The 20,188-nt window shown below is 44.8% G+C and overlaps 1 protein-coding gene across 2 annotated transcripts in view; it reads left to right on the forward strand.

Moving 5' to 3' along the window:
• Positions 1 to 19,695, forward strand: part of gpm6ab (glycoprotein M6Ab) — a 61,731-nt gene extending 42,036 nt beyond the window's left edge. For both annotated transcript variants that reach the window (XM_036516722.1, XM_036516721.1), the window contains exons 2-7: positions 9,325 to 9,517; positions 13,267 to 13,423; positions 14,184 to 14,337; positions 14,912 to 14,988; positions 15,714 to 15,779; positions 19,541 to 19,695. In XM_036516722.1, the coding sequence (XP_036372615.1) occupies positions 9,325 to 9,517; positions 13,267 to 13,423; positions 14,184 to 14,337; positions 14,912 to 14,988; positions 15,714 to 15,779; positions 19,541 to 19,693 (800 nt within the window). In that variant the 3' untranslated portion in view covers positions 19,694 to 19,695. The remainder of the gene's footprint in view (positions 1 to 9,324; positions 9,518 to 13,266; positions 13,424 to 14,183; positions 14,338 to 14,911; positions 14,989 to 15,713; positions 15,780 to 19,540) is intronic.
• Positions 19,696 to 20,188: the final 493 nt, after the last annotated feature.

Below are 20,188 nucleotides of genomic sequence, written 5' to 3' on the forward strand. Positions count from 1 at the left end.
ATTTCCTTTTGGAATCACAGGGACGAGTCGTAAAGCACAGCAGAGCACAGCGACCAGCTCGGAGAAGCGCATTGTCCAGCTGACACGGTTTAATAAGCGCCTACCACTTTGGCACCACTTAGTGTCAATCAGGGCCGGGAGGCCACAGCCAGTGTTAGCTCGCAGTGCGAGATGGGGTGGAAAAACCCCGGTACCCCTGTGCCGGGGTGACCGTGGGACACGAGACCCTCTGCGTCCTGGAATAAACAGACCAGCATGTACATCGTGTAGCAGAGATGTACATGCTGTCAGCATTGCGGGGGTGAGAGACGTGGTCAGGGCTGTGATTGGAAGTTCCACTCTGGAGATCCTGGCCACTCACCCTCTCTGATTAATAGATTCTAACTGGGCTTTGCGTGGCTCCTCCCAGACAGTCTCGGGCCTAGCCGGGAGGCTGCTTTCCAGCTCTTCTGCTGTTCTGGGGTCAGTGAATTGCCTCCTTTGAAACAGACTGGATCCGAGGTCCCAGATGGGGGACGTGAGATGACAATGAGTGAGGTACTGTGTGCTGCTCGTGCTTTCACACACGCTTGGTGCATCCAGACTCAAGCAAAATGCCTCAAAAAGCGTTTCCACAGACAGGGCCTGCGTAACCATATGGAAAGAAACACATTTAAATCTCATTACTGGCGTTTACAAAAAACATAAGCATCTGTTTTTTTTAAAATTCGTCTGTTTTTTTTGTGTTACCGGTGGCTGAGAATTATTCATCTTCTTTTTCATTTTCCCCCGTTTCTGCTTTTTTTCCCCACCTCATTTGAATAACCGCTTCATAAATCATTAAACAAGCAATAGTTTGAAGTAAGCCCTGAGGCGGTGTGGCTTATCATATCAAAACCTCACAGCTTGCTTTTCTGGGGATAATTTCATCCACTATTAGAAATCATATGAGTTTACAGCCTGATTTACCAAACATTACAAGAATTAACCAGCTTTAGAGTTCAAATGAAATACACAGCAACCTATGAGGTAATCAGTTAGTAGACCTGGTATTTATTACATTTTTTCCTCTGAAAGTGTTGCACTTTCTGGTGATGAAATTAGGAGAAATTACATTTGCGCTGTCACAACTCTCCTTTGGAGTGCACAGTTAGAGAGTGAGGAAGTCAGCCATTGTTGGAGCATTTTCTAATCACAGTGGCTGACAGCGCTTTATTTTCCAAACCCCTTTGGAAAATAGACAGTTGGGTTTACAACAGCAGTTGCTATGGCAACAAAGTCACAATGTCCCAACTCCAGTCTTGGTGTCGGGGATATTACATCATCTGTTATCTCTAGCTGTATCTTCAACATGCACTCTTACACTACCACAGTTTGCACTCACCTGGCTATCCTCCTAAGAAAATGCCAAAACAATCTTGCTGAAATACCGTTTCATGCAAGTACTGACAAACTAGAAGTATAGTGTGCCTCATTTAAACAAGACCCTTTAGTGATTAGGAAAAAAATGTATTAATTAATTAATTAATTAATGCATACATGGTTACATGAAATAATACCTTCAGTATCTTTAGCGATAATTTAATCTTTTATATATAAGAATGTAATTAATACATAATTTGTCATTTAAATATAGATATAAATAATATAAATATGTGTTTTTTAATGAAAGGGAATCACTTTAGTTTTGAATAATAAGCACACCACGGTCACTCACACGCACACACACACACACACACACACACACCACACACACCACACACAGGGCTAGCAGCTCTTTACCTGTGTCTGTGTGCTGTGTGCTGGCTCAGGTTACTCCTCCCACTCAAAAGTGGTAGAAATTGACATTTTATTGACTCCTCTCTCCAAACAGCTCTCAGTGCTGATTGAATTTTGCTGGAACAATGAATCCCTGTATCTCACAGGTGATCTGCAGGGACCGCTCTTCACCTCCCGATGGAAGCATTAAATGGGGGGCTCATATCGTTTCTTATTTAAATTGTCTGCAGCTGGAAGTGCAAGCTCAGCGGTGAGAATGGCTCTTGATCTGTGTGCTGCGGCTTTTAGACTGTGTGTGTGTGTGTGTGTGTGTGTGTGTGTGTGTACACATGAGCCTTATTATTACATTACTTAACACTCTAAACAAGAATTGTATTAATTAGAAATCAAGTCAAATTTATGAGGCACTTAGAGAGAACCTCTCTTTGTTTGGAGCAGTTTACAGAAAGTTCTGTGAGCCATTGTGATCTATAAGCAGTCTGCCAATCAAAGAGAATCAATTATTTCCATTGTCATAAACACCGATGATGTCAGCCCACCTTGTTCTTCCATTCGGTCAGAATAAACCAAGCAGATCCCAGGAAAGTGGAGATGCACTGCATTGATCCTGCCCTCCGAGGCGGATCTCCCGGGAAAGTTCCCTCTGTCTATGCCCTTTTGACGCCTGTGACACTAGCTGAGTTTACACGGTGATATTCTTTTAGACCCGGATGCAGCTGAACATCATCATTTTGAAAGAGCGAAACGACGATCTGAAGGAGCACATACCGAAGGGTTTGCGACTCCTGAGATGGGCAGCTGGTGGATTTCGTCTCTTGGGTTGGATGTGGCAGAGGAAACCAAAAGGATGCTGAAGAACCCCTATGGCATCAGCATCCAGCATCTATCAGTCTCGCTCCCGGGAGGAGCAGGGCTGTTTCAGTGGTAATCGCATGCAGGACAGGTAGGGGGAAATGATACGAGAGTTTAGCCGGCATGCGCTGAGCAAGCTGACATCACAGCATCATTCTGGATGAATGCCGTTACTAAGGAAACTGCACTCGTGACTTAAGTACTGTAAGATTATGGGTGTGACACTGCTCGTACCCTTGAGCAAGGTGAATGGTCATCTGTTTACGAGACACACAAATCCCATAGCAGTGGACTCTGAGATCGGCCTGGGGCCAAATTAGCTTGAACCTTCACTGGGAATCACTTATCCATGCTACACCAGATAGCATCATTAGCTTTATTCATTTGGGCCTTTCCGTTTTTCTGTGAACCCAGTGAGGGTAATCCCACAGGTGGTTCCGCAGGTAGGATAAATTAGACACATTTCCTTTTGCTGTGATTTATTTCCAGCATGTCTTATTTATTGGACACCTGTTTTATTTGATTTGGTTCCTCTGATTGTTTTTTATTTGGGGGGGGGGGGGGGTGCAATACCTCTTTAATTCTAACTTATTTACATAGGTTTTGTTGGAGTGGTTTTCCACTATTAAGGTGCAATTGTAGCAGTAGAGCGCATGTTATTTAATGCATACCTCATACATGAAATCAAGTTAGATCATTCACATCAAAGATGACCATATATAAATGTTTTTCCTAACTAATTTTTATTTATATGTCAAATATGGTGTATTGTTGACTTAATATTAATCCTGATACAAAGGAATGCCAGCGGCATAATAACCATGAAAGATGACATCTTTGTTACATCTATGTGTAATAAAAGAAATGTCATTGATATCATTATGAGCCCATGGCAGTGAGACTAAAGAGTATTGATAATTGCACCATTCACATCTGTTCACAGTTCCCCCGTCTCCAGATTGCGCTGATATTAATTTATGGACGTAGGATTGCCCTGACCCAATCGTTTCATAGGTCTCCCAATATTCGGCATTTGAACATGCCGAGCCATAATCAGATGTAACGACGTGGCCAAACGGGCTGGCCCCTTTAGCAGGACGTGTATTTGGAAGTCCTGAAAAATGGATTGCAGTCCTTTCCAATTATTCAAGGCAACAGCCTTTTTTTTAAATGGCGTAAACACTTTACCCTGCTAAAGAAAGAGTCCACTGTGGTTCTGAGGAATGCAAACAGCATGTGCGAAGGCATTCTTGGAAAGGAATTTATTGTGTAAGAAACAGAGATGGACAAAAGCAGATCTTTCAGACGTTTAAATTTGCATCAGCTATTTTCAGCTTCACATAAATGATTGATGCTGGAACAGTGGAGACTCAAGAATGTGTTGAAAAATTGAATTAATCTTAAAGATGTTGTACAAAATAAGCTTAAGATTGAATATACGAAAGTGTTGGTGATGCCACACATATTGAATATCTGATCCTTATATTTAATTTTCATTGATTTCAACAGATTACTTTTTCAAGTGTGCCTACACTGACAAAAAAATTCTCAGGCAGTTTCTTGCTCATTTTGAAAACTTCTTGTTTTATTTTATAGTTTCCTTTTTCCAAAATGTTTCAGAAAAGACATTAGTGAAATACTTGCCAGCACCACTGCGTATGTGGAGTGTGTAACAAAAGGGAAAGATGTTGATTTTATTCCTCTGGCCGCACTCTGGCAGCACGGCCGTGTTCTTTTACTGCTACTTAATTAAATCAGCGGTGAACCAAATGAGATCATTTCACAGTCCAAAGCACTGGAATAAAAGGCCCGGGTAGGCGGGCGGAGTCACTTACAAATCAATCCGGAAATTGACTAACAAGAACCTTTCACATGTGTGTGTTTACCGGGGAAAGGAATCTGCACCGGCAGTGTGAGTGAGAGCATAAGAATATTCTGGAAATGGTCACCACAGCGAAGTGTGATAAGGGAATAATAAAGTGGTTGAATTGTTACCACAGACTAACAATGGTGTTATGTGGTTTCTCGTATTCATATGTCAGGAGAAGTGCGTTTTGAGCAAGGGACCTTTGAAAGTTCATCAGAGGAGCTGGTGGGCAGAAGGGGGCTTCACCTATAATTTATAGCCACCTATTCACCTGGCTATAAATATTTAATTACATTAATAGAAATGTTGAAGTCCTGGTAGCTGCAGTTCAGGAAACAAGGCATGAATAGAGAAACAGATGAGATCTCAAATGAAAGGTAGTCGCTCAGCTCCACAGATATGCCCACGGACAGATTCATGACCTCAGAAATATTCTAAAAATATATAAATATTTACAAACCAATAAATTGAAAGTTATGCATTTTTGTTGTATTTCTAATCAGATTTCTGTGTGATCCATAGTCTACACTACATCCCTCACAGTGGAAAGGCAGAGTATGCTTACCAATGGTGAGGAGAGTGGGCAAATAGTAGGCCTACCATAAGGATACAAAGGCAGTTTCCTCCTTAGCCCAGAATGTGTTTGTGTGAGAGTATTCATGTATTTATGTGTACATGTGTATTTGCACGTGTGTGTGTGTGTGTGTGTGTGTGTGTGTGTGTGTGTGTGTGTGTGTGTGTGTGTGTGTGTGTGTATGTGTGTGTGTGTGTGTGTGTGTGTGTGTATGTGTGTATGTGTGGTACGATCTCATCTGCGCACTCAGCCATTACAGTAATCTGCCGCTCAGCCTGTGGCTGTAGCTGATTGGCTGAGATCCAGTGGCGATACATGACTGGCAGTTTCCACTCCTGGGGCGTGCTGCTCCCGTGTCCTGTAAACCTCAGCTCTGAGGTCATGGGCATTAAGGTGGGTCAGAGCTCTCGCTGGGAACTGCTGCCTGCTGGGCATTTATTAACATTGGGCCACTACACTCACTTGATATCTGTGTTTGGACACCTTAAATGTCCTAGCATATGTTTTTTTTTTTTTTTTTTTTAAATGCCCAATGTTCTGGAATCCTCTCTGCGGATTCCAAGCAAGAACAAAAAAGACATTACCACTGCACTGACTGTGTCTGCACACAATAATCTGGATCTTATCCAAATGCAAAATGCAGTTCTTTATGTGTGAAACAGAAGGAAGAATGGACTCTTTCCAGACACATGTCACTCTGTTCAGCCCCGCACAGCAGGCAGACAGGGATTTCATAAACAGTAAAACTAATATACAGACCCAAAAAATGTGAATTTTGTGGATAAATACTCATATTTAAAGCACATTCAACATTTTGGACTGCGGGCGAAGTGGAAGATTACCATTTAAACGAGTTTTAACGCAGGTATATTCGCCTGCTTCTGTGGTCAGAGGCCTGAAATAGCGTTCTGCTGATAAGGAACTATTGAACCCTCAGAGCCATCCATCTCGTTGAAAAGCACAGCTCAGGCAGTGGAGGTATATTATCCCCGCCTTTCCCAGCCACCTGCTGTCAATACTTTAAAGAGGAAATTACTACGCCCTATTAATCAGAGCATCATTGCTTAGATACTGTATTTGTTGATTTAGCATTTTATATTTCGCATCGGATATGCGGTGCAGTGGAGTTTTAATTGCCTTGCTAAAGCATAGTGCTCTAAATGGCATGACATTAAAACGTACATTACCTCTTGTAGTTTGGTCATTCCTCTATTAAAATGTGCCGGTGATTGATGTCCTGCATAGCCCTTGTTTTGGCCCGTGGTGATTTTCTGTCTCTGAAATGGTTGATTAGTAGTCCCTAAGACGCATTTGTCATCTTTCATTGGCTGAGATGTAATCCTGCATTGGCAACCTTTGTTAAATAAAGGAGAGAGTTGGCCCAGCCTGTAGAGTTCACAGGGGATATTATTTGTAGCAGTAGCTCTATATAACATGGCTAAGATACAGCTTTCCATAATGCTCACACCAGTTGGAACATTAGGTTTAACTCTGTGGTTTTACATCGGGTTATACAGTGTCACTTTGTTCCCCAAATGTGTTACTGACGTTTATGGAATCGCACTGTTGTTCATGTGGCCTTGCTGTGTGTGCTAATGTACGTTTGCTTTGTAAGTCACTGTGGGTAAGAGCAGCTGCCAAATGAATGAATGAATGTAAATGCAAAATTAGACAACAATGTGGTGAAAAAAATGTTTATAACCATTGACTACATATGGAGTCCTATTAGTAATGCAGGCCACGTAATATTCAGATGTGTTATCCATCTGCTGATAAAAATGAGAAACACATCTACTGGTCACTCCTATTATTGCCAGTAGCTAAATTCTGTTACTGAGAGCAGAGTCTATTGCCCCGTGCTGGAGTCACATTGGTAGGAAGGGGAGGGGCTAGTGATGGGGCCGGTCTGGGATAACTGCTTAGATTATTCGACTTGGTGGAGACGCCTTTCCATAATGTCCCTTGGAGACCACAATGGACCTTGCAGTCAATGACACAGGTGACAGGAGGCTGCAGTACCTCAGAAATATCCCTGCAGTATGGTCCTTGTGGTTGGGGGTTGGTCTGTTAGATCGACCGGATGTGTGTGCACGCGCATGCAAGTGTGAGTGTGTATGCATATTTGTAAGTGTGCGTGTGTCTGTGTGTGTGTGTGTGTGTCTGTGTGTGTGTGTGTGTGTGTGTGTGTGTGTGTGTGTGTGTGTGTGTGTGTGTGTGTGTGTGTGTGTGTGTGTGTGTGTGTGTTTGAAGGTGAAATGTACACAGGCTGCCCTGTGGCTCTGTAAAAGGGGCACTGGGGCAACTGGAGTGGTGTTGGGAGGGGTAGGAGGTGGGGGGGTGTCGGGGGTTTGGCAGATGGTGGTCGCCGGGGAGAAAGGCGTTGTCCCAGCCTGTGCCAGACGGCCCGCTCAGTGCTCCTGCACTCTCCTGCTCACTGGAGTGCTTATGTTAATGAGGAAACATCATCAGAACCGTGACCTATTCGGGCTGATTTTAATCTCCTGCCCGTCCGTGCGTAGCCAAAAAACAAAACACTTCATATTGCACCGCGCAGCCCGGCAAAGCTGTGATTGTGCAAAGCCTTGATGGGTCTGAGGCTCATACTGCACAGCCAGTTTTGCATTAGACTTCAGCTTTCATGGATTCCTCAGGGCAATCGGAGCTGATGAAAATTCACTCGCACTCTTGTTTTTCCTCTAGAGTAAGAAAACGTAGCGATATTCATGTTGTGAATATTGGGCAGCAGCTGAGAAGTATTCATTCATTCTCTGTGGGTGTGGCTTAGAACACCGAGCGTTTAGCATCAGATGGTGGCAGGATCATCGGAACGGAGAAAGGCATCAGAGGCAGAAGCACTAGGAGCTCGTTTCTTTATTTTTCAGTCAGACATGTCTGTGTTTGTGGGCGTTAAAAGGTGGGGCATTCAAGGCCTCCTTGGGTTTGTCTGGGCTGGGCTCAGATGGAGACGGTTGTGCGCCCTGATCATGATGTGATCACCAACCATTTGTGGTTTTAATCAGTGTTTAAAGAGGAGCGAAAAACCATACACACATGGACACACACACACACACACACACACCTCCTCAACACACAGGCACAAACAGAGTGCCAAATACCTGCGTTTACATTGAACGGACAGTAAGTGCGTTTAGCCGAGTTAGACCAGCAGACTGCCCCAGTGGGGTATTGATTTGAAATTACAGCCTGCTGAGATCAAAGCCCAGACACAGGTTTCATTATTCATTTTCACTCTCCGGGTCTCTGCGGACCGTATCGGGTTTTGCCCCCGGGAAATCCGTGAGGACAGAAATCCATGAGCTATTCTGCAGCAGCGGAATGAAATAAACAAGGGAAAAAACAACAAGAAACGATCAGAAATTCCCCTCGGCTGTTTGGACACACACAGGCTGTGCTTATTAGCGTAGCGCGTATGGCGTCGTCCCTTTGATGCTACGCTGTCTTTAGCGGAGATGTGAAGGGGTCAGCTCGTCCTCGGGAGGGTCCATTTCCGTGCCCAGCCGTCCCGTTGGAAGTCCTCCCGTGACATTTTTAAAATTCAACACAGAGCCCGGGTGCAGCAGAGTACTTGTTGTGGCATTGTGCAAGCATGTTGCAGCCAGGCGAGGTCTGAAAACAGAGTGTGTTATTGGCCTGTGAAGAGTATGGGCTATTTTTGAGGCGTGATGTATGTGTTATGATGGCATGTTGGGACATCGGCAAGATCTCTGGGCGAGAAGTCATTTCCTGCAGTGTTTCAACAAGAATGCCAGCTGTTACCAAACAAGGCATGCCTGAAACCAGCTGGGACTCTCACATGAGCTTTGTGCGGAAAATCAGACTGTATTGATGCATGATCTGAAAAAAAAAAAAAAAAAAAAAACTTATCCTTAAAGAGGTGATGAAATTTGGTTTTACGCTTGCGATCCTTTATGTGGCGTGCAGTCATTCGGCGGTCTGTTGCCTGGCTTTGCAGGCCCGGTGCACTCTACTATAAAGCATAAATCTTGTGTGCCCTCGGTGGTCACAGCTGCTTCGCAACGCACCCGGTCCCATTCATGGGCCGCAAGATCAATACCATTTACTCGCTGTATATTAAAACCATAAATCTGCCGACAGCGATTTCGTTTGGAGAGCGCCACAGTAACCCCCCTGCCATGGCAACAGTACCATGGCAGGGCCCCCCTTGTGCAGGCTGGGCTCCCTCAGTTGAACCCGGGGCTTGATCCATTTGTATTAATTTAACACGTATTTTTTTTTTTTTTTTTTTACCCAGGGTGCTTTGAGTGCTGCATCAAATGCCTGGGTGGCATCCCGTACGCGTCTCTGATCGCCACCATCCTGCTGTATGCCGGCGTGGCGCTGTTCTGCGGCTGCGGCCACGAGGCGCTCTCCGGCACCGTCACCATCCTGCAGAACTACTTCGAGGTGGTGAGAGGACCCGTCGACTCCCTGGACGTCTTCACCATGTGAGTATCCCTCCGCCAGCAGCCGTAACCCTAACCTTAACCCTGACCCTCCGCCGGAGGCAGCCGACAGGAGCGAGAGCCCGCCCCTGAGTGGCTGTGTGGCATAGTGGTTAAGGAGCAGGACTCGTAGCTGAAATGTTGCAGGTTCGATTCCCCACTAGGGCACTGCTGGTATACACTTGGGCAAGGTACTTAACCCACAATTGCCTCAGCAAATATGTGGCTGTATAAATGGATAACATGCAAAAAAATAATGTAACCTATGTAAGTTGCTCTGGGTAAGAGTGTCTGCTAAATGACAATAATGTAATGTAATTCTCGTGAAGTGCTTTGGGAGGAGTGTGTTCTGCGCCCACACAAAAACCTTAAATCTTAATTTGGCAAAACACAGATTACCCATCAGAATGACCCATCTATCACTTTATACAGTGGTGATAATGGTACTGTTATAATGATGATGACAGTTATTATCTTCGTATTCATCATCATTATCACCATCATCTTAATTGAGAGGATTAATCAGTTATTTGCTACAGCCCTAATTTATGTGCATGCTGTGCTGAGGAATCAGGTGTAAATGTCTGCTTTCAGAGTGTCTGAAAGGGTCACCTAAAGAGGACTGAGAGGCCAGACAGGTGAGATATTACAGATAAAACGGCACCTAGCTGTATGTGTACACTTCTGCTTCAGTCTGTGGCTCCAGTCAGGTAATTAAATGCTTTCAGTGTTACTTATCGGGATATCCACCTGGAATTTAAAAATGCTCCAAACCATTTACGTTGGCCCAAAAAATGAGCCTCTCTTAGGTTCCGTAGTCCCTGACTGAATGTAGGTATGCGTAGACACAGATGTGCTCTTGAACATGAACGGGACTGTATGCATTTCGGTTTGTTTCGGCGTTTAGAAGGTAACACTCCGTTCTTTGTGTGTCACTAGCAGTAAACAAGACAAAACATTTGTAATGCACTAATCCTGAAAGCGTGGACTTCATAATGTCTTTCCACTTTTAGAAAGCATCTGGTATCTCTTCGAGATGACACATATACCAAACAAATTAGCAGCTCCACTCTCGCAATCAGTAAAAAACATAGCGTTCTTTGCCCTAGTTCGCCGGCCGCTCCTTTTCTCTGAGCGGAACATTGCATCCATTTCAGGCAGCTGCCCCTTGCCACTGTGTGAAGTGTTTGCTTTCAAGGTAATTCTCTTTCCTGGACATTTGTTTAACTTAGTCATGCGCTACCATGTTGAAGTCATTCATGTATAACCATGGTCCGGTTCAGACCAATACCTGTAAAAGCAAACACTTCACTTTGCTGGCATTGGTGTGGTAAAGACAAACAAGAAGCAGACGACCAGTGCGTTTAGTAACCGAGAGAAACAAATCCTGCCATGTACCGGGATAAATAACCAAACAATAACAACATCAAGCAGAACCGAGGCTACAGCTAACAAAAAAAAAAGATGAGAACTGCGTTACTTATTTACAAAACAAGTGGCCAGACAGGAGTTGTCGTCATTTTGACAGCACGGATCATGGCGGCGGCTCTCCTGGTTGGCAGGCGAGGCGGAACATATCCGGATTTTTCCGTGACACTTCCCCTGACGCAGCGGAGCGCCCGAGATGGACGCACCGCGGGCAACGCGCTGGCTCCCGTCCCGCCCGCGGAATTAAGCGCTGTGAAATCCTTCTGGGTCGCCCGGGGCACACCTGCTCGCCGGAACTCCGCTAACTGAGAGACGCCGCGGCAGTGCCGCGTGACCACGGTAGCCAGGGCGTGTCACGTCAGCGCCACGCCTGGGCTCGCCTGCCACGGTCGCGGCGCTCACCGCGCCAGACGGGTCCTTTCACTCAAAGCCTCACAGCAGATTCACTAATAGGCCTCTTGTAGGCAGGTGGGTTATATCCTACAGTGAGCTTGTCAGTACATAAGCACCATGCTATTCACAACCATGTGCTGCCATGGAGGAAAGTGAAGATAATTATTTTTAATTATATTGTAATTTCAGCGCACCAGAGATGTTCAAAAATGGAAAACACGACTGGTTGTTTGTTCTTACCGATAATTAGGGTAGCAGTTTGGTGTAGTATTTAAGGAGCTGGCCCAGTGGGGAACAGCCGCTCGTAGCGATGGGTAAGAGATGCCTGACCTGAATTGCTTCAGTAAATATCCAGCTGCATAAGTGGACACCGTGTACAACTGTAAGCTCTGCAAGGTGCCCTAGATAAGGGCATCTGCCAAGCAAATAGTGAACGTGATCGTGTGTGGGGATTTGGCCCGATTTGGCATGCCACCTTATCCCGTCACAGAGCGGAGCAAGGTCTGTCCTCAAGGTGAATACAGTATTGGAGAATGTGGTTGGCACAACGTTGGGTATCCTTACTAGTGCCAGGCCCAGCGCCAGAGGGGTGTTATTGCAATCCATGGGGGCGCACAAAAAGTAATATCTTAACAAAACACAATAAATACTACTTAGACATCGGGATATAAGGAGACGACTGAGGTGCACCGAGGTCCATTTGGGGGTGCAGTGCGCCCCTAAGCACCCCCGTAGCGCCAGGCCTGGCTAGCACAAGTTTGGGTTTTGGATGTCTTATTTATTGCATGGTTCATATTTATGTTGTATTCAGCACAATGCTGGATATTGAAACTGGCAGAAGTCTGGATGTCGTGGTTAGGTCACACAAATGCGTTCCAACAGAGGTAGCATGGGTTCAGGGAACGTGATCAGTACAGGTTTGCAAAAGGTTGATCTCCTAGTTGTAGATAACGTTGTTAGCAGATAACTGGATAATGTGGTTAGCAGATGACGGGATAGCATTGTTAGCACGAGATGTAAATCTTAATAAGCTGTCTTCAGGTGTTCTGCCCCCTCTCTTGCTAATCTCTCTGCATACACTCATTACACTCTACACAACAGCTGCCTGAGCTCCACAGACCAGCAGCCTGGTGTCCTTTGGCTCAGAGCTGGAAGTGCAGGCCTAGCGTCTGACTAAGGGCTCTTAATTACAGGAGTCTAGGAGCAGGGAGGGAGAGACGATCAAAGCGAATGGCTAATCCATGCAGTGAAACAAATGGAAACACCACTTTGCTTCGCTGACAGAACTGAGGAAGCAAACTGCACCCCGACACACATAACACACTATCCCCATGCCGATTCTTCACACCTACTGTCACTTTTTTTTTTGGTTTATTCACTGTGTAAGGAGGCATTTTATGCAAGCCATAACTGGAGCAAAATGAGAATGTGTATCAGAATGTCACTGCAAGCAAGCAGTACCATTGCCAGGTTGCAATTACATGGAAGCTTTATATTGGTTTCGGGTGCTGGCTGAGTATAGGTTATGGTTTTGGGTGTAGTTGAGGATAGGTTATGGTTTTGGGTGTTGACTGAGTTTAGCTTGTGGTTTCAGGGTAGATTTGAGCTTGTGTTTAAGGCACAGGTGAGAAGAGTAGGTCTAAACTAATTCAGATAACCTGTGTAGTTACATGAATGACAAACCCTCATTCTGTATTAATAACTTTGCATTAAGATGCAGGCAGTACTTACAAATTAGATGTATAATGCAAGATTATTATGGTACCCATGCATATTTTTCTACTTCAAATAGAATGTAAATGAAATTATTTTTTGTGCATTTGTAAAGCATTACACTTGAGTGATCAGCCTAATAGTGTGCACTGAATAACTCTTGCACTCGTGAAGTGCCTGGGTATGAAGCTTAAAGGTTGTGCTCCCGGCCTCTCCAGGATCGACATCTTTAAGTACGTGATCTACGGCGTGGCGGCTGCCTTCTTCGTATACGGCATCCTGCTGATGGTGGAGGGCTTCTTCACCACCGGGGCCATCCGGGATCTCTACGGTGACTTCAAGATCACCACCTGCGGCCGCTGTGTCAGCGCCTGGGTAAGACAGACCTCCCCAATCTTGACATACACATCTAGAAATCACATACGTTAGAAATTTGTACGCATACGTGCTCATACACATACACAGCATATTAGAAATGAGTAATATGACAGTGGGTACAGGCTATAAAAATTATTTGGTAACACCCCAATACAGTATTAATATCACAACAAAACCTGAACTTACGCTTTTTACAACCATAGTACTATGCTACAGTCTTACCTGATTACCTGTTAAACACACTGCCTTCATCTATCAGCACTAGAGACCTTTAAAGGGTGCTTTGTTTATAGTGGAATCTCAGGTTGAGGTGAACAGACACAGGGCAGTTAGTGGAGCTGGTTGTGAGGGTATTTGTGGCTCGGTTTGAGGAGCGCAGGACGGTGGAGTGGAACTGTATGTGAGGGTATTTGTGGCTCGGTTTGAGGAGTGCAGGGCAGTTAGTGGAGCTGTATGTGAGGGTATTTGTGGCTCGGTTTGAGGAGTGCAGGGCAGTTAGTGGAGCTGTATGTGAGGGTATTTGTGGCTCAGTTTGAGGAGTGCAGGGCAGTTAGTGGAGCTGTATGTGAGGGTATTTGTGGCTCGGTTTGAGGAGCGCAGGGCAGTTAGTGGAGCTGTATGTGAGGGTATTTGTGGCTTGGTTTGAGGAGTGCAGGGCAATTAGTGAAGCTGTGTTTGGGGGCAATAGCACCTCAGGTTGAGGTGGTGATGCGTAGGCCACTGAGTGCTGGTGCTCATTCTTCTTCCCCTCCTCTAGTTCATCATGCTGACCTACATCTTCATGCTGGCCTGGCTGGGCGTGACCGCCTTCACCTCCCTGCCCGTCTTCATGTACTTCAACATCTGGACTATCTGCCAGAACACCACCGTGGTCGAGGGGGCCAACCTCTGCCTCGACCTGCGTCAATTCGGTACCCGCCCACCCGCCGCAGGCTGTTACACACAGGCCACTGTAACTGTGCATTATGGGTGCATTTCTCAAACATGTGCGCTGCACCATAGATAAGCAGGCTTTTAAAATACATGTTAATAATCATTTGTGGAATCTTACAGAAGATCAACTAGCTGGCAACGTGACAGGTTTGATTTCAGTTACATTCAGCAATGAGAATCTACTTATTTTTAATTAAATGAACTGTTATACAAGATCTTCTGTTACTAGGGAGACTACACACACTGTGTTCCTTCCTGCTTCAGCTGAGGAGTTCCTGTCACTATTTAAACAGCTGAAGTCCGAGTGATGGCAGTTTAGGTTGAACAGTGCAAAGAGAGAACTTTCCATTCAAAGTATACAGTGTGCCACAGTGTCCTTTTTATTAAATTTATTTTATTTAATGTATGGCATCCAGAGATTTAATACAGTGATTCAGTTTGGCTTTGGAGGAAATAAAGAGACTCATTTGTGGTCGAGTTGCACAGGGGAGACACGACTAGAGCTTTCAACTCAGAAAGCTGCAGCATCTTATTTTAGTTCTTTTTTTTCAGGAATCGTGACCATTGGAGAGGAGAAGAAGGTCTGCACTGGATCTGAGAAATTCTTCAAGATGTGCGAATCCAATGAGGTCAGTGAGATATATGAGGAAGGGCATTAACTTGAGCGATTCGACTCATCTATATTCTATTTGGCGCTCCTATAATGAACTTGGAGACTTGGAGTGTATCCATTTATGCTAAGCACTTGCCACTCAAAGATTTACAGCCCTTCTCGTTAAGTTTAATTGATCGATTGGCAGTAAAGCATTTTCATTGCTGTCTTCCGACCCGCATAAAGCATTTCCTAAATATTAAATGGCGCTGGCGTTCCCTGTATCCCTTTACAGAGGATTGTTCATGTCAGTGTTATCGATGGCTTCTCCTTGCCAATGTTGAAGCTTGCCATGTAAAACCAACATCTACACCCCATTGGAATACATTTCTCAGTCGTAAAATGTTATGTGTGTGGGTGGTTGTGCGTTTCCTTGTACTTCCTCAATTCTCAGTGGAGTGTACCACTTTGCCCTGCCTTGCTCTGGCAGCAGTGTGCAGTAGTGGTCAGGAGCAACGCTCATAACAGAAATGTTTCTGGTTCCCCACTGGGGCACTGCTGTTCTACCATGGGCAAGGTACTTAACCCAGAACTGCCTCAGTAAATATCCAGCTGTATAAATGGGCTTTTACATGTAAAAACTGTAACCTGTGTAAGTCGCTCTAGAAAAGTGTCTGCTAAGTGATGATAATGCAATGCAATGTAAAGCCCCCCCATCCCTAATAGCGCCGTAATAACTCCGTCTCTCTGGTCATCCTGCAGTTGGACCTGACGTTCCACTTGTTCATCTGTGCCCTGGCAGGGGCGGGGGCGGCGGTCATCGCCATGGTGAGTGCCAGGAATCCTTTCCCCTTCTTTATCCACGGGACTTTGTTCAGCCTGATCGGCCTGCAGTGCCGCCTTGCCATAATATGGCCGCCCTAGTGTTCCACACTCATCTGGACACATAAAGATAGTATATGGGGTCAGCGGCTGTGCAAAGACAGCTACCCGCCATGGGTAATTGATGTGAGTTATTGTGCTATTTAAAGTAATGTACGGTACAATAAGAAAAGCGCATCTGGTAGCTCACGCTGACAGCAAAGCACACAAAATCGCATTGTTTTTGCCATGTGATAAGGGAGACTTTCTGCTCGGGTCAAAGGTTAATGTAAGAGTATCTACACAAGCGCGCGCGCGCTGCGGCCACGCTAAGCCTAATTTGTACGCTGTTAGCGGCGGAGGTGCGCGTTGGATTGGGCCCTGAAACAAAAAAAAAAAAAAAAGAGTGGGCTGGGCGGGAGCTATTTCCATGCAGCGAGAAAACACAAGGCTTCCAGTCTCCGGGAGGCGGCACGTCGGCGCGGTTGCCATGGAAACTGGGAGAAGAAAGGAGCTTGTTGAAAACATCGCTAAGTGATTGCAAGGAGCCATCTTCTGAGGAGGGAGATGGCAGCCCTGCAGTCAGGGATGATGGCTCCAAATTTAATGAAGGCGCGCCGTTTGCCAAAAAGATCGTCTTTGCTTAAAACAAACATTAAGCCTGACAAGGAGCGTCTTTCCCTGGGTGTGAGAAGGAGCACAATCTGATTGGCTACCGGCGACATGGTTTATTTCCCCCCCTCTCCAAACACGGGCTTGAACACAAACATAACAGACGACTCTTCCACCAAATCGATTTATTTCGTCACAAATCATTTGTGTGCATGTGTTAATATTTCTTACTGTTGATCATTTCAGTGAGCAGTGGTTTGTTGGAGTAATCCTCACATTGGGAGCAAAGGGGAAATTTGAGGGAGAATGATTCAAATCTCATAGACAATAAGATAGAAGTCGCCCTGACAACAGCTCCCTTCCAGAACTAGATTTGTTCAGATTAAGCTTTGTACACTATCCATATGAGAACCAAATGCACGGGCTATTGCATACAAGGTAAAAGGTGGTCAATATGCATTTTACCTGTTTTTCTCCCTAGACGGTAAATAAATTAATAGATATATATAAAAGAGTGCATCAGTGCTCAATACAAAACCACAGCTTGGCGAGGGCGTGGTCAGAGTTTTCATTCACTTATGGCCAAAACACACCAGGATTTGTGAACATGAATGTGATGAGACAATATTATATGCATTCTGTAATGCAGAACCATGTCAATTCTAGGCCACTTTACATTAACTGGCTCCCAGCATCTGAGCATTTACATAATAAACTGTGCATGTGCCATTTGTTGTAGTTATACATATGTAATTACACAAGCCACAAACAGGCTTAACGAAATACCATGTTACCATTTATATGTAGTTGCTCTGTTTACACCTTGCGTTTGAGGCGAAAGGTATTGACAGCAGGGGTTAACCCCGGACGAGAAATCACCATAAGATACCGACGAACCAGCAGCGGCAGTGACTTAATGCATTAATTAAATAACCTGGCTATGCATCTTAAACAGGAGTGTTCTCTTGGTTGTATTCATCAGAGAGCTTATATGTATTTCTGTATTGATTAATCATTTAAAGTGTTCCTTTGTGCATCAATATGGGTTGTAGTGATTCCAGAAGATTATAAACTAAAGGCATAAGAGTAACCTATCACAACTAGCCCCCTGTTTAAACAGTAAAAACACATGTTTAGCTGGAGGGAAGTCTTAAAATTACTGACAGGCAGAATGTAAAGCAGAAATATGTAAAGCAGAGGTTAATTTGCTGTAATATTTCACTATTAATAAGGGAGAGGTTTTTTTTTTCAGACCAGTCAGCCTTCTAGTGCATTTTACTTGAACAACCAGGTGTAACATGAGACCAGTGCCAATTAGATACGATGAAGAACCCCGAAACATGAACCAATCTCTGAAAGAGTGGAAAGGTCACATTGAACAATGAATAAAATTGGTGTAATTTGGGTGATTATTCCAACCATATGCAAGAATATATGAAAAGGCTACATCAGCCCAGATACAGAAAACCAACAGTGGCACATTGAAACACTGTCACTGTGTAATGGGGGTACAACAGTAACTGTAGTGTCATACTAAAAGACATACTTTTAAATGAAATGCTACAACAGCCTAGACAATATCAGTGCCACAAAAATTAAGAAGCCATTGTGTAAATAAGAACTGATGGCAATTGCAATGGCAATTAATAAAACAATGCTCCAGCAATCATAAAGCACCATACAGAAAGGCACACCTTATGAAGTAAGCGCTAAGGTGCTAAGCTGTGTGTCTGTCAGGTGCAGTGACTTTCTGTTGGTAGGAGAGTGGAGGAGTTGAGAAGCTGAGGCTGTTTCTCGATGGCGGCTGTGAAAACGGGAGCGGCCGCTGCCGTGAGACACAAAGCCCTGATTCAGGGCTCTGTCCCATACCGCCACCTGCTGGCCGCAGCTGGAAACGCAAGGGCGTGAAACCATCCCGTCCATTTCGTCGCTATCATTCATTGTTATTGTTAGAATCTGTCAGGCGCTGCCATCGTTAAAGAATGAATCATACTCATTTGAAATTGATTACCAGTCTCCTATTCTCAACAACTGCTTAACTAAACAGAAGGTGTTAAGCATAGTATATTTGATGCTATTTTTGAGCCTCTGCTATGAATAGATAAAACGTGTGGTATCTCGATTTTCCTCTCTCTCTCTCTCTCTCTCTCTCTCTCTAACATATACATATACATATATACATATACACACACACACACACATATATATATATATATATATATATATATATATATATACACATACACACACACACATATACATATATATATATATATGTGTAATTTGAAAATTACAGTAGTAGACATAGAATACACATTTTTTAATTAATTACATCATACTTTTTCATGCATCCTCGGGCTCCGAATATGTGCCTTAAAATAAACACCCCCCTGTGGCCAAGAAGGATATTGCAAGCTATATTTTTTGAAAGCAATGCAAAGTTCTTTGTATAGGACTGGGCCATGTGACAGGTGTTCTTTTTCCCCAAATGTATCAGTATGTACATAAGCATCCCATCACTGGGGCCAGATGCTTGCCTCCATTGTTTGCAGGGTCCCTTCTCCATTTTAATCTCCTGTCTTCTCTCTTGTTGCTGTCTTCCGCTGCTGAACAGGTGACGGGTGTTTCGGTTCTGATCCGAAACTTTGTCACCCTGAAGTCGCACAGTCTGGGGAAATACTGCACCCGCTTCTAAAGGTTGCTGCGCCTCTGCGGCACCAGACGGCTCTGGACGCCCTTAGCTGTCAGGACGACCCCTGAACCCCCCCCCCACCCCTGGGCTGTAGCCCTTATGGGACATGGGAAGGCCACAGCATCGGCCATGTCGCCAAAGCGATGCGTTTCTATTAACTATTTACACAGACTGCCCCCACGCTCACACCGTCACTGCTCCCAATTTACCCTATGGCGTAATAAACTAATTACCTCTCCGTTTTTGTCCCATACGAGCAAATCAATAACCACAGCTGACACGTGTGTCCGTTTCTTACTTTTGAATAAGTGTGGTAATACTTAGGAGTGTGTTTTTTTTTCTTTTTACTTTGTCTGTAATGTTATACACCCTCCCGCCATGTGTTGGCTTCGCATTAACGCTGCGTAATGCTGGTCTCTTGCAGGTTCATTACCTAATGGTGCTCTCTGCCAACTGGGCTTATGTGAAGGACGCGTGCAGGATGCAAAAGTACGAGGATATCAAATCTAAGGAGGAACAGGAACTCCACGACATCCATTCCACTCGCTCCAAAGAGCGACTCAACGCCTACACATAAAACACACACACCCTCGCCTGCACACACACATACACACACACACACACAGAAACACACATACACATACACACACCCACACGCGTGCACGCCAGTTTCTGCTTTGCTTCGTTTTTTCGGGATGGGGGGTGGGGGTGTTGGGGTAGATGTCCTTCACTGAGCTTAGAGTGGGTCACAGAAAGGTGGTGGGGTGCGGCCGCCCCCGGTCGCCCTGACGACATTTCTGATGACGACACGCTTACCTCTATCTTCTTCTTCCTCCTCCTTCTCCTCCTCCTCTTTTTCCTCTTCGGCTGCACAAATGCTTTTGGCTTTACATCAGAGACACTCCATTTTCTTTTTGGTTCCTTTTTTATGTCATTGAGCGCTCTGGGTGATATTTATTTCTGCTCATTTTGGAGGAGTGGCGTTGGGGGTGGGGGGGGGGGGGTCTCCATGGGTGTCTATCACATTTCTCACCATTGTGTAACTGATTTGTACATTCTTTAAACAAAAGGT

The sequence above is a fragment of the Megalops cyprinoides genome, chromosome 22 (assembly GCF_013368585.1).
Source record: "Megalops cyprinoides isolate fMegCyp1 chromosome 22, fMegCyp1.pri, whole genome shotgun sequence".
In the NCBI taxonomy this organism is placed as follows: domain Eukaryota; kingdom Metazoa; phylum Chordata; class Actinopteri; order Elopiformes; family Megalopidae; genus Megalops; species Megalops cyprinoides.